The sequence below is a fragment of the Aulonocara sp. 'chitande type north' Nkhata Bay genome, linkage group LG11 (assembly GCF_057382095.1).
Source record: "Aulonocara sp. 'chitande type north' Nkhata Bay isolate Kocher_YH1m ecotype deep benthic linkage group LG11, A_spYH_male_GT1.1, whole genome shotgun sequence".
NCBI classification, from domain to species: Eukaryota; Metazoa; Chordata; class Actinopteri; order Cichliformes; family Cichlidae; genus Aulonocara; species Aulonocara sp. 'chitande type north' Nkhata Bay.
The window spans coordinates 24239939-24253252 of NC_141354.1; the positions used below are offsets into that span (position 1 = coordinate 24239939).

At 40.3% G+C, this 13314-nt stretch overlaps 1 protein-coding gene across 6 annotated transcripts in view; it reads right to left on the reverse strand.

Moving 5' to 3' along the window:
• Positions 1-75: 75 nt before the first annotated feature.
• Positions 76-13314, reverse strand: part of arhgef1 (Rho guanine nucleotide exchange factor (GEF) 1) — a 44648-nt gene continuing 31409 nt past the window's right edge. For all 6 annotated transcript variants that reach the window (XM_086311260.1, XM_086311259.1, XM_086311262.1 and 3 more), the window contains 17 exons: positions 12343-12530; positions 12085-12231; positions 11684-11766; positions 11311-11436; positions 11032-11146; positions 8796-8896; positions 8542-8616; positions 8351-8426; positions 7824-7991; positions 7648-7735; positions 7439-7555; positions 5501-5553; positions 5265-5408; positions 5016-5141; positions 4192-4373; positions 3648-3752; positions 76-3161 (listed from right to left, as the gene is read on the reverse strand). In XM_086311260.1, coding sequence (XP_086167386.1) covers positions 3681-3752; positions 4192-4373; positions 5016-5141; positions 5265-5408; positions 5501-5553; positions 7439-7555; positions 7648-7735; positions 7824-7991; positions 8351-8426; positions 8542-8616; positions 8796-8896; positions 11032-11146; positions 11311-11436; positions 11684-11766; positions 12085-12231; positions 12343-12530 — 1861 coding nt within the window. In that variant the 3' untranslated portion in view covers positions 76-3161; positions 3648-3680. The remainder of the gene's footprint in view (positions 3162-3647; positions 3753-4191; positions 4374-5015; positions 5142-5264; positions 5409-5500; positions 5554-7438; positions 7556-7647; positions 7736-7823; positions 7992-8350; positions 8427-8541; positions 8617-8795; positions 8897-11031; positions 11147-11310; positions 11437-11683; positions 11767-12084; positions 12232-12342; positions 12531-13314) is intronic.

The following is a 13314-nucleotide window of genomic DNA, read 5'->3' on the forward strand; positions in this document are numbered from 1 at the left end:
GAGTGAAGCCCAACTATGGTTGAACCCTAAACAATTGTCATGATGTTCTCCCAACTGTAAATAAGAAAACAGAAAAAAATTTCCCCAGTTTATTGAAAAAAAAAAAAAAAAAAAAAGAATTAAAAAATAGAACGTACCACAAATTTGTTTAGGTATACATCATTAAAGACCATCTTACACAATAAAAATCAAACCCAAATACACAGTATAGTTCTTGCATATATAATGTTTATAGATAAGGTGGCAAACACCAGTATGGCAAGGAGCAATGTCTATTTTGTTTTTTTAAATATACTGGGCACTGGTCGGCTGAGTTGGTAGAGGGCTTACATCCTCACTATGAGATAGAGATGGACACAAAAATAGTGCGATGAAGCCCAAGTTAAATCTACATATAGAAACAACCCTCAAACCTTAAACCACCAAAATCTGAATCCTGTCATGATTTTTCTCTGCTTACTAGTCATGTTTCTCATTGAGGTACACAGCAGTGATTGTGTTCAACTAAAGAGTCTTTTATGAAGCAAACAACTTGATCGTTAGAACAAGGCACCACTCTATAAATAAAGTTTTCTATACATTTTGTATATGGAATACATGAGGAAAAGCATTTAAAGGAGAGAGCGCGAGAAGTGCCTGTAGTAGTCGTTGAGCCAGTGGAGACTGAAGGAATCAGCTGATGCTGGTGGTAGCTGGACTCCAAATGTCTACCACTGACATTGAATTTTTCTTAAAAAGCACTGTGGGTAGCCTGAGGTATAGTACCTACAGTACAGAGCTGGTTGGCACTGAATATTTTTTTTTCAATTGATTCACAATCATCAAAATGCAAAGACAAGTTACAGGCAAGTCCTGCCTCTCTCACCATTGTGGAAAATGCATAGTAAAAAATTACAAAAGCCTCTGTGGAAAATACTCCCTCCCCAACCTACTTAAGTGACTCAATACACAAAATGTAGGATAAAACTGTGCAGTAGAAACAAGTGATTACGCAATTAAAAGGTGTGAGTGTGTTATGAAGAAGAGTGTGTAGCTAAAAAAAAAAAAGAGAGCTTAAGACACAGAGGGGAGCTATTATTTTTTTGTCTTTGTCTTTTTTTGCCTTCAAACTACATTTATATACACTTCCAAAGAACAATACGTGGAGAGAGATGCTAGAATCATATATAGTTTTTGAAGCCTATGAACACTTAAGTGATCAAAATGAGCAAACCCGGTGAGGTTCAGTAGGTTCAAAGGTGGCATTTGTTGTTGTGGCAACAACAACAATAAGAATGGATGTCAGGAAGTGCTCCTGACGTGCTTCTGTAGGAATGAGTCTACAGTTTTCCTTCCTCCAGACCTTCAGCATTTCCTTTGTGTCCTCATCTGGCTACAGTATTGCTGCTGTGTCAGTATCAGCCCCATATGTTCAGCTTAGTACCAGGGGCATGTTCGGTGCGTCTCTTAATCCTCTATAGCGCAACTTTTTCATTCAATTTTAAACTTCCCAGTCCTATAGATTGTTCATGTCTTATGACTAATCCCAAATAATCTAACGTTTTTCATCTTGGTATTTTCTTTACATTAACTTTAAAAAAAGAAAGAAGTGTTTTTATTATTCAATGTGCTTTTAAAATCCCTTTGTGTTTGGGGTGAAGAAAAGCGGCTGCTGATTCCAGACTGCATTACTGAGCCACCATTCCCGCATCAACATTTTGTGACACACTACTACACAGATGATGCACGTCACTAATAAAGCTGTTGTACAAATGAGGATCTAGCGGTTTGCTGTTACTTCTTTGGTCCTGTGTGCACAGCCCCAGTTACGCCACAGATCAGAAATTATATTACCATAGTCAACGCTCAATAAAATATCACCTTAGCTCAAATTTGCAATATACTAAATCAATCTGATCTCATAATACGTCTGAAAAGTATAACCCCAACTAAAGTGTTTTGGACGAGCATTTGGGAACCCTCTCTAAAGGTAAGTTGAAACTTCTGAAATGATATGAGCATAGTAATACTGAGCGCTATATATATTTATTTATTTAATATAGGGGCGCAAATCCCAATCTCCTACTTTCTACTCTCTCATGACCATCAAGTTAAAGGTTTCTAAAAAGCAACCCCCTTGAAACCAGTTCCCAATTCTTTCACTTTTCTATTCCACTCTGATCTGCTTCACACACGCCAGCTTCGTTTTTGTCCGTCCTGTCCGACAGTTGCACATCACTTTTTGTTTCTGGCCTGGCATTGTATCAGCTTCACTCAGGTGAAGAAGCTCACTGACACACAAGGACTCAAGGGAATAAATAAAAGCGGTACATACAAACAAATCTCCACTATTAACAGCAAGATTACTTATACTGCCACTATTTATAAATGATTTTTATGTGACCTAATTACAGTAAGAATCATCTGAAGAAATATATCCTTAATTAAAAAAAATTGTAACGCACATACACACACACTTTCTTGCATGCATCGTTTCAATAATGAGGGGTGCCTTAATAACCATACAGAATACAGAGCTAAAAGTAACAAATTTAGCAATAACTGTGTGCGTTCATCTTGTTTTGATTAAAAGTGCATCTCTGTTTTACTTTGGCATAGACTAGAAATAACACTATATATCAGTAGTAGTATTTCAATAGACCTAATGCTATATTGGCCATTTAAGGCTCTCTCTGTTACTGTACATTAGAATTTGGCATTACTGTAAATTATTTTCCATCATGCATGTTTCTGGTTTGCGTATGTGTGTTACAGCAGACTCAAATCACTATATTTTCTTAGGCAGCAACTCACTAACAGCAAAATATTGCTTCATTTCCTTTGGCACCTCTCACTAACAGCATCCTCAAACCCCAATTTAGGATTGTTTTTTTCTTTTTTGTATAGCCCTCTATCCAGCATGCACGCGCACATACACATGTTCCATTACTGAACCACTGCACTGTGCACAAAGCCCTTCCCTAAATGGTCAATTGGTAAAAGGAGAAAAAAGAAAATAAAACTTCTGATTGGCTGCAAACAGCTGACATACACACCCACACACACGCAAGAGGGGAAGAAAAAGAAATGTATCGATGGTCCGGTCATAGACGTGTGATGGTATAGGAATTTCCAGGAAAGCCTCTGAAAGTCACTCAGTCCAAACCAGAACCAGTCAAAACCTGCACAGAAAACAAAACAAACAAAAAAACAAACATTTTTTTTAAATATAAATCCTGTTTTGTTTTTTTAAATCTAGTATTTTTGTAGACTCATTTTGATTCTTCAGACTTTACAGTCACAAAAATGCAAATGCAGCTTGAGAAGAGCTCATAAAAATGCAGCTGCTGTCATCAGTCACCTTCAAATGTTGCCATTAGCTCACGGCCAATAGTTGCAACTACCAGCAGTAAGTGGTTTTTGTTTTTGCCTTGGGCTTCACCTCTCAGGCCACGTACAAGCTGCCCCAACCTGTTTATGGATTTTTCTTGAGATATACACAGCTTAACTATAACACTGCACATATTTTTCAGGGTGAAATAAAAAGCTGTCCAAAAGCTAAACCTGATTCTTTTAACCTTGTCCATTCATGGGTGGAAATGGCTCTATACCATTAATCATAATGACAATTCAATACTTAACATGACTATCTAGTTTAGTGTTCTCACCTAATGGCCAGCAGGAGGCATTAAGGTGGGTCACTAGAAGCTGCCCCCCTCCAGTGAGAACTTGGAAAGGGCCTCCTGCAGCTTGTGGTGTTCCTCTTCTACAGTCTGCAACACACAAAATCAATATAACCTTAGGAACTGAGAACACACAAACACACACACACAATTCAACCTTCTCCTCTTAACATCCTCTCTTCGTCTCCCTCACTGCTTCTCTGACACATCCCATTGCAAGTGCTGGACATAATAGCCATTTTTAGAGAAGTCCAATTTCACAAGGCAATTTTCAGCAAAGCAATAACAGCAGCAGTTAAATGGTTTTCTATTCTCTGGTTTCTCTTTTGTGCCATTTGGCCCCATTTGTCCACAGCTCACTCCTTACTCAAGTTATCCCCACTGAAATCTTGATGCCCAGCTTTGAGTCTCTTTCTAGTCAGTTCCAATCTTTTGTTAGAGCTGACATTTCTATCTGCCCCTGTCATACGTCCTGCTCCCTGCTTACAGTTTTCTCTCAATATTCCCCTCCATCTCCCCCTCTGTTCACCTGTAGTCTCTTTAGTTGTTCCTCCAGGCTGCGTAGCCTCCTGCACACTTCCTCCTTCCTCTCCTGGGACAGCACCAGGGGCGCGCTGATGCTCTCATCGTCTCCTTTTGGGTTTTGACCTTCTTTGTCTGTACTCGTGGGGTTCGTCTCCTCAGCTACTTCGTTCGTGGTCTGACTTTCATCTGTGGATAGAAATATTTAGTTTGAAAGTGTCAAGAGTCAGCAGTCTTTAAATAATAATAAATTCTGGCCATTAATAATTAGCACTGCAAAAATCCTTTGACATTGTAAGTTCCTTGTAATACTGCATTAAATAGAATAGTACACACATACACGAAATCCTGCTTTAACGCGAGGGGATTTGCAATCCTGCTTTTAAAATGGATATACTGATATCAAATTGTGATATTAGAAATACTTTAATACTTTTGATTAATGTGTAGAATCATGTGTAAAGTCGCTAATTAAAAAAAACAAATAAATCAGGTAACACTGGGGTTTTGAGGGTGAAAAATAAGGACAAGAAACTACATGCCAGAGGTTTCAACATTAAATGCTTAATAACAATTCATCAAGAGGAGATAGGAAGCAGCTAGCCTTGCTGCATCCGCTAATGTTAACAACTCTGGAAAGTCACTGCTTAAGAAAAAAAATATTCTGGGAAGTTGTACAGATAAAACTACCAAGACTAAGCTAAGATGGCTCTATTTAGCTTACAGATATGAGTGGTATTAAGCTTCTCTTCATCTATCGCTATGAAACTATTCCTTTAAAAAAATAAGAAAAAAGAAAAGAAAAAAGAAAGACAAAAAAATAGGCCAAACCTGTTAACTGATGCTGTTCCACATCTTGCCCAGGGCCTTTTGATTGCCCTACTTCATGTTCTTCATCAGGTTGTGAGTCCTCTGATAGACTGATGCTGCCGACCAGGAGCCTTTTCAGGGACATGACTAACAGAGGAGACAGATTCATTGGCTTTATTAGGATAGGTAAGCTACTTTGAAAGAAAGTAAAGCCAAAAATATAGTCATTTATAGTTCATGAATATAAGTACAAGGAAGACCCCTATTCACCTTCATCTAATGCACTGTTAGCCACTTTCTCCTGATCATTTTTGGTGTGGCCTATCAAGTCAAACCCTTTGTCAGACAGGAAATCAATCAGCCTGTGCCTGGGATCGGTCGACTTTTTATCTTTCAAGTTGTCCTTATCTTGATCTACAGACAGAGATAAGTCTTAAATTTTGCTTATGTGTTTATGAGTGTGTAACAATGGCAAATTTGTAGGTGTGCAGTCACAACGGTCTCACCACTGCTGCTTTTCAAAGCTCCATTCTCAATCGGGCTCATAGGGGGATTCAGACTAAAAGAAAGGAGGAAAAAAAAAAAAAAAGTAAAAACAAGGAAATTGGATTTTTTGATAAATAAACTTTGGCAATATATGAATATCTCTCACTTTTTCCAACACACACACACACACACACACACACACACACACACACACACACACACACACACACACACACACACACACACACACACGTTCAGCCATCTTAGTGAGGACCTTCACTGACATAATGGTTTCCCTAGCCCCTTACCCTAACCATTAAAAATGAATGCCTAACCCTGACCCTAAACCTAACCATAACCTAATTGTAACCCTGACTCTAAAACCGCATTTTGAGGCTCAAAAAGGCCTTCAAATTTGTGCGGACCGGTGCGTGTGTCCTCACAAGTGACTGTTGGTTCTCACAAGTATTCACCTCCTACATCGTTCCCTCGCTCACCTGGAGACCGCTGGAAGCACTGTGAGAATCATGTTCTTTGATTTCTCCAGTGCCTTCAACACCATTCTTCCCTCGGTTCTAAAGGACAAGCTGGTGAACTCTGGAGTGGACCATCACCTCACTACCTGGATCCTGGACTACCTCACCGACCGACCACAGTATGTGAGGACTCAGGGCTGTGTGTCGGACAGGGTCGTCTGCAGTACGGGGGCCCCACAGGGAACGGTTCTGGCTCCGTTCCTCTTCACCATCTACACTGCAGACTTCTCCCACAATTCCACCCAGTGCTTCCTGCAGAAGTTCTCTGATGACTCTGCAATAGTCGGCCTCATCACTGATGGGGACGACAAGGAGTACAGAGGTCTGACCCAAGACTTTGTGGACTGGTGCCAGCTGAACTACCTCCAGATCAACGCCAGTAAAACCAAGGAACTGGTGGTAGACTTCCGCAGGCACAAGCATTCTCCACTGCAACCACTGAACATCCAAGGTATGGCCATTGAGGCTGTGGACAGCTACAGGTACCTTGGTGTTCATCTGAACAATAGACTGGACTGGACTCATAACTCAGACGCCCTCTACAGGAAAGGGCAGAGCAGGCTGTACCTGCTGCGAAGACTCGGGTCGTTTGGAGTGGAGGGCCCACTCCTGAAGAAATTCTATGACTCTGTTGTGGCTTCTGCTATCTTTTATGGCGTGGTCTGCTGGGGCGGCAGCATCTCTGCTGGGGACAGGAAGAGACTGAACAGGGTGATCCGAAGGGCCAGCTCTGTTCTAGGATGCTCTCTGGACCCAGTGGAGGTGGTGAGTGACAGGAGAACGGCGGCTAAGCTGTCATCCCTGATGGACAACATCTCCCACCCCATGCAGCAGACTGTGACAGCACTGAGCAGCTCCTTCAGTGGGAGACTGCGGCACCCACGGTGTGGGACGGAGAGATTTCGCAGGTCTTTCCTCCCCACTGCTGTCAGACTCCATAATAAAGACTTTAACTGATCAAGCACACACATCCATACATGTGCAATAATACTAAGTGCAATAATCCTTTCTGTCATCGTTGTATTTTTACTCAGTTGTATATAGTATTTGTATTTGTATTCTATTTTTATCTTATTGTATATTTATTTTATTTTATTCTACTGTATATAGTATTTTATTTTATTCTATTCTGTACAGTTGTGTACTGTATTTATTCTTATTGTATTCTAATTTTTGCCTCATAACTTTTGCACTGTCCACTTCCTGCTGTGACAAAACAAATTTCCCACGTGTGGGACTAATAAAGGTTATCTTATCTTATCTTATAGTAGAATGCACATTTCAGTCTTCACAAAGATAGTTAGACAGGAACACACACACACACACACACACACACACACACACACACACACACACACACACACACACACACACACACACACACACACACACACACACACACACACACACACACACACACACCTGATGGGACTGAAGGGAGGTCCTACAACTCCAACTCCAGGAGCCACCGTCAACTTCTTGGTTGTGCTGCCACTCTTCTTCAGGTCATCCACTGCTTTCTTTATCACTTGAGTCCAACTAAAAATATGGAAATACGGGGGGAAAATTATCCTGCGCTTTGAAATCAAAAGGAAACATGATTTATGAATACAATTCTCTTTGGTATTTACATTTTTACTTCTCCAACAGACTGAGCCACTAGTTCATAAATCTGAGCGCCGCTTTCCCAGGTAAATATCACGTAGAAAGCCTTTCGATCTGACACAACAGGAGAAAACAGCAATTCAAAGACTTATCTTACGATTAGAGTGACTTGCAAACTACTGTACTGTGGTGCACTGCTAACCTGTGGCCACATCACGGAGAAAGACTGAGTCCAGCTTAATAATTGGGCTCAGCATCAGCTTGCCGTCCTGTGCAGCGATGTTACTCTTACTGTGGCATTTGACGACCATCTTGTCATCCTGCTTCTGGAGGAGCACCAGTAAGTCCGCAAGCAACACACATTGCACCTCTGAAGGACAGGGAACAGAAAGAGTGGGACCTTCTTGCTGCGAGGCAACAGGCCAACCATTATGCTGCCTATTTGATTCTCATTAACTTGCCAAATTTCGGTAATTCAACTGAAATAATGCTAAAGGGGAAGTAAATAAATCACTATGTCAGTCTGTTTCTTTGGGGGGTTTTTTTGCCGATTTTGATGTTCATAAAAGAGAAGTGAAAGACATAAAATCTGTATGACGTTCTACAAAATCTTTTCTTCCTTTTAAAAATCTTTTTTAGTTTAAGTGTGAAAAGTATTACTTTGCAATATATTGAAATGTTTGACCTTGTTGCTGTGAAAGAAAGGCCTGTAATATAGCACATATTTACCAACGGCCTTTTCTTTGGTGACTTTCCATATCAGTGGGCCTTCATAAAGCATCTTCTTCTGAGTCAAGTCAATGTTCTAGTACAGACAGGAGGAGAATAACATGAATATGTTTCAACAAAATCTTGGAGGAAAAAAAAAGGAATATTGCAACACTGTGTGCAAAAGACAAGTTTAGTTGAAAGAAACCCACCCTATATTCACTATAGAGCTCATTACTGGGTTTTAGTCCTGATGTGTCTAATTTGCGCTGGTATTCCCTCAGAGTCTGGGAGCAGAGAGAATGATTGTGAGTCAGACTGTGGTCTGTTTGATAACATAGCACAGAAAAAGATGTACTCTTATAAGCAGTGAGCTAAAGAAGTCTCAAAATTCATTTACAAAACTTCAATTGGTGCCAAGTTACCACGCAGCTGTTGGCTGAGTGGTGAATTGAGCATTTCTTACCAACAGGTTTTCCATCACTTTGACTTCCTCATTGACGTGGTTGAGGATCTTTCTGCAACACTCTGCACTCTTCTCAATTGCTGCCTTCTCCGTTAGATCCTCTGCAGTTAGAGAGAAATACAGAGATGAGAAAAATATGTCTTTAACAGCAAAGCCCAGACAAAAGCCATAAATCAAGAGTGTAACAAAACACTAACAAAAAACAAACAAACAAAAAAAAAAAAAACCCACACCAAAACTTTCCATTGGTCCTCCTCGTGGTACCAACTTTCTGGTCACAGAGTCAAAGTACTCAAGAAGTGTTATGTTATAGTTCATACATCAACACCTGCAGAAGGGGGATATACTTTGAAGCAAGAGATGACAGCTATCATAAGGGCAATTAGTAACTTTCTTTGTTAACTCTGGCTTTCTTCCTTAGCTTTTGGGGATACTCTACGATACTCTTGGGGGCACCCAATCAGGGTGCTGCCTATTTCAGTGAGTTGTTTTGATGGAGGCATTGAAGAATATAAAAGATTTACTGCAATAGAACTCTGTGCTGATCCTTCAAACGAAGGAAGACAGGAATCCTGCTGAAACCTCTTTAGGCTGTAAATTCTCAAGATATGTTTATTTTACTTTAATGTCCCTTAAAGAACATCACAGTTCTATGCATTTTTAATTCTCTGTGTCACAGATTTAACAAGTTGCTGTAAATACTCTTGAGTTGTGCATTCAGAGATGCTCTTTTGCATATCTTGATCGTAAAATGATTATTTTGGCTACTTTTCTATCAGCTTACAGCAGTCTGGCCGTTCTCCAATGACCTCTGGGTGTTAGGGCTGTGCGATATGACCAAAATCTCATATCCCGATATAGGAATTCTATCGTCCCGATAACGATATAAATTACAAAAATGTAAACTGTAAATTCTGTGAATCTCGGGCAGCTCGACTTGCGGGAAGTGTTTCCAGCTGCGCGTCATGTAGCTGGAGTAGAGTGTTTTAACCGATGCATGAAACGATACATTTTTAGTCATAAGTTGTAACGACTGCCGTTTCCTTTGTGAGTATTTATTACACAGCGTGCTGCGGGGAAAAGCCTGTTCTAACATTTGAGTCTAAGGTTTATTTTTTAGCACCTGGCGGCTCTTTTTTATTTCTCATCCGTAAATAATCTGCTCTTTCACGTGATTCGGTTTATTTTGAAAAGTCTCAACAGGATCTTGAGCTTTATTGTGAAAGGTTTATGTGAAACATGGTGTTACTGTTGTTGTTGCTAACCACAACGCATAAAAACAGGCGCTTGCCCGTCCGTAGTGTGGTTATATTAAATATAAGAGAAAGAGAGAACTTCAAGAAATTAATATAGCCACTACAGTGACCATCAAAACGATGAAAGAGAGGGATGATCTGATATCCTCGTGTTGGTGTTGTTCCCAGACCATCATTCTGATTGGTCACTTGCAATGTTGATCCTGGAACAACATTTTCATGATGGTCTGGGAACAACACCAACACGAGGATATCAGATCAACCGAAAAAATATTGCCGTAAACAGTTTATTTTGCGACACCACGAAACAAACGATAGCGTAAAATGAAACAATAGACGTTTTTACATCGTCATCCGATATATATCGTTATATCGAACAGCCCTATCTGGCGTCAACCAGGCATTTTTGCTTAGAGAACAACCACTCAATGAATATTTCTCTCTTTTTTGGACCAGTCTGTAAACCCAAGAGATGGCTGGGCAGGAAAATCACAGTAGAGCAGCAGTTTCTGAAATGCTCAGACAACCTCATCTGGCACCAAAAATCATGCCAGATTCAAAGTCATTTAAACCACCTTCCTTCACCATTCTCTTCCTTGGCTTGTTATGTATATAACAAACAGAGCATTATATAAAGCAAGTGAGAGAGAAAGAGATTCTGAGCAGGAGGGAAATTCTTATGGATCATGCACGTGCACGTTCATGTATCACACCACAAACATCTATCATAATCATTGGTGATGGTGGTACTTCCGATTACATTTTCAAACCCAGATATACAGCATTATATAGCTGAGTAATATGATGATACACAGTGTAATAAAAATGCATTTGACTATCTTATATATCAGGAAAGAATAAATGTAAAAAGTAAGAATGTAAAGAAAGTAAGAATGCAATAAGTTTTACAATATCGATGCACATATACTGACACATGAAAGTGAGCAACAAACAGGCCAGGGACACATACAGACACACACCTGTGTTCTTTGCGATATTCTCCAGCAGCAGTGGGTACTTGGTCAGCCTCTGCATCTCTATGGGAATGATGTCCTTGAGCTGCAGCCTACGGCACTGGGGCTTACTCTCCGCCTCCTGACACACACACACACACACACACACACACACACACACACACACACACACACACAGTCAGACTAGAACACCTTTGTCACATTTTGCATTACTTTGCATCTGCAAAGTGCGTCCATGTATGTCTCTGTTCAATCTTGGGGGATATGTTTGTGTGTATGTGGTACCTGTATGAAAATGTTGAAGCGTGGATCTCGCTTCTGCCTGGTCTTGATCTGGTCCAGGGCCCATGACTGGTGGCTGCAGAACCTTGCTGTCAGTTTCTGGAACCACTCCCCCTCTGTACCACCAAACTGAAACACACGTGCACACACAAACATTACAATCAATGATTGTGTTGTGGCTAGTTGGAAAAAAAAATCATAATAATGAAGTGAGTCAAACTCGAGAAGTGCAGAAAAGGCCAAAATCCTTGTTGCATTTTTACAGTAATATTGTGTAAAATGAACTTGTTGGCACATACTGACTTTGTACAATATGCACAGAGAGAAAAGAGAAATATTGTATGATGAAATGAAGTGAAAGACTGTGACGACTCACTCTGTTGAGCACTGTGGTGCTGATGGATTTAACTATGAAGTTGTTATCCAAACGCTGTTTCTTAAGGCTCTCATAGAAGTTACCTGAAATTGAAAGTTAGAAAAAGACAACTGACTTATAAGTAGATAGTGAGCATATTCTCTTTCCTAACACTGTGTTGGCAATTCAGGCAGCACTATGCATTCGTCTTGTATCTACACTTGGTACTATTGGCCAGAACAAATTTAGCATCATGCTTTTTTAACGACAGTGCCCTCAATTGCAGGTAGTACATGCAGTTAGTGATTTCACTAATGAGTAAGGAAGAGTGTTATTTGCATAATGGCATATTCGTTGAAGGAAGGGTGCTATATTCAGCTGTCTGGCTGTGTTTACAAATGCTTCTTTGCAGCAGCCCTTACTGTGCATTTCAGTGATCTCATCAAGGTTGGGGAAGACGGCGGCCAGCTCAGTTGAGGTCAGAAGCTCCTCTCTCTCCAATGGTCTGACAAAGATCACCTGAAGGACACTCAGCATTCGCACATGTGCGTGCTCTGTTGTAAACAACTCTGAGAGGAAAGACAGTAGTAAAAGTATGAGTGATTAATAGGAAATTTAAATATAGTCTATACAACAAACTCCTCTATCGTCTCATCAACTGTTTGTCTCTCTCTAATTACCATTTATGACTTCTTGCATTTTGGTCTCCTTCTTGGTCAGTTTGGACAGAGCCTCAGGAGAGGCCAGCTCCCTCCAGTTGGGTGGATCAGACTCAAACTCCTGCAGCCGCGGATCCACCTCCTCCACCTGCGGGAAAGGGCTGGTGGGGGAGTGGCCAGGGTCTGGGGCAAAACTTAGTCCTTCTGGGCTGAAGAATGAATGTGGGGCGAGAGGGATTACTTCAGAACAAGAACTACAGCTTAGACGAAATGCGACCAGTCAGTTATCAAATTATGTGACTCTTTCTGGCAGCACAGCTGGAGGCTGTTGGCTGTGGAACAAAAGTAGTTGTGAAACAGCTGGTCTTTCTAAATGCATATCAGGGACATGTTAACATTAGATAATCTAGGTAGTAAATGTTCACTGAGAATAACACGATTTCAGTAGCTTGTGATAATTCACCAATAAATAACAGGCAATGGCTCAGATAAAACCGAGATTTTTTTGGCTTTAAAGTGATTCAAGAATAATTGAGATTAAATCTAAACTTTGAAAAACGCACCATTTCCTATTACTGTATAAAAATATAATCAAAGAAGAAACTGCAAAATTCTTTACATTCGAAAACAGCAAGTTAAGCTAATAAAAGGGCACTTAATGTTTATCAAACGGTCAATATTGACCGACCTCGTTCCCCTAAAGAACCTCGTTATCATTGTAAATGAGAGTGCTGTTTAAATGCTTCACTCCCCGATGCTCACAGCACAGGTCAACTATTAGAAAGCAGCCAATGTGTCAGGCAACTGTTAGTCAGTAACAGTGCCAGAGTGATCAATTTCAACAGGAGAAAACAGAAATGTGCCTTTTTAAATAATTTCCACTCATCCACACAATTAGCACTATTTTCCATGAATATTTAACAGATATTAACAGATATGCCTCCTAAGTGATCTTTACAGTGGTGAGCCAGGTGGCTTTAAGCCTTCAAAATT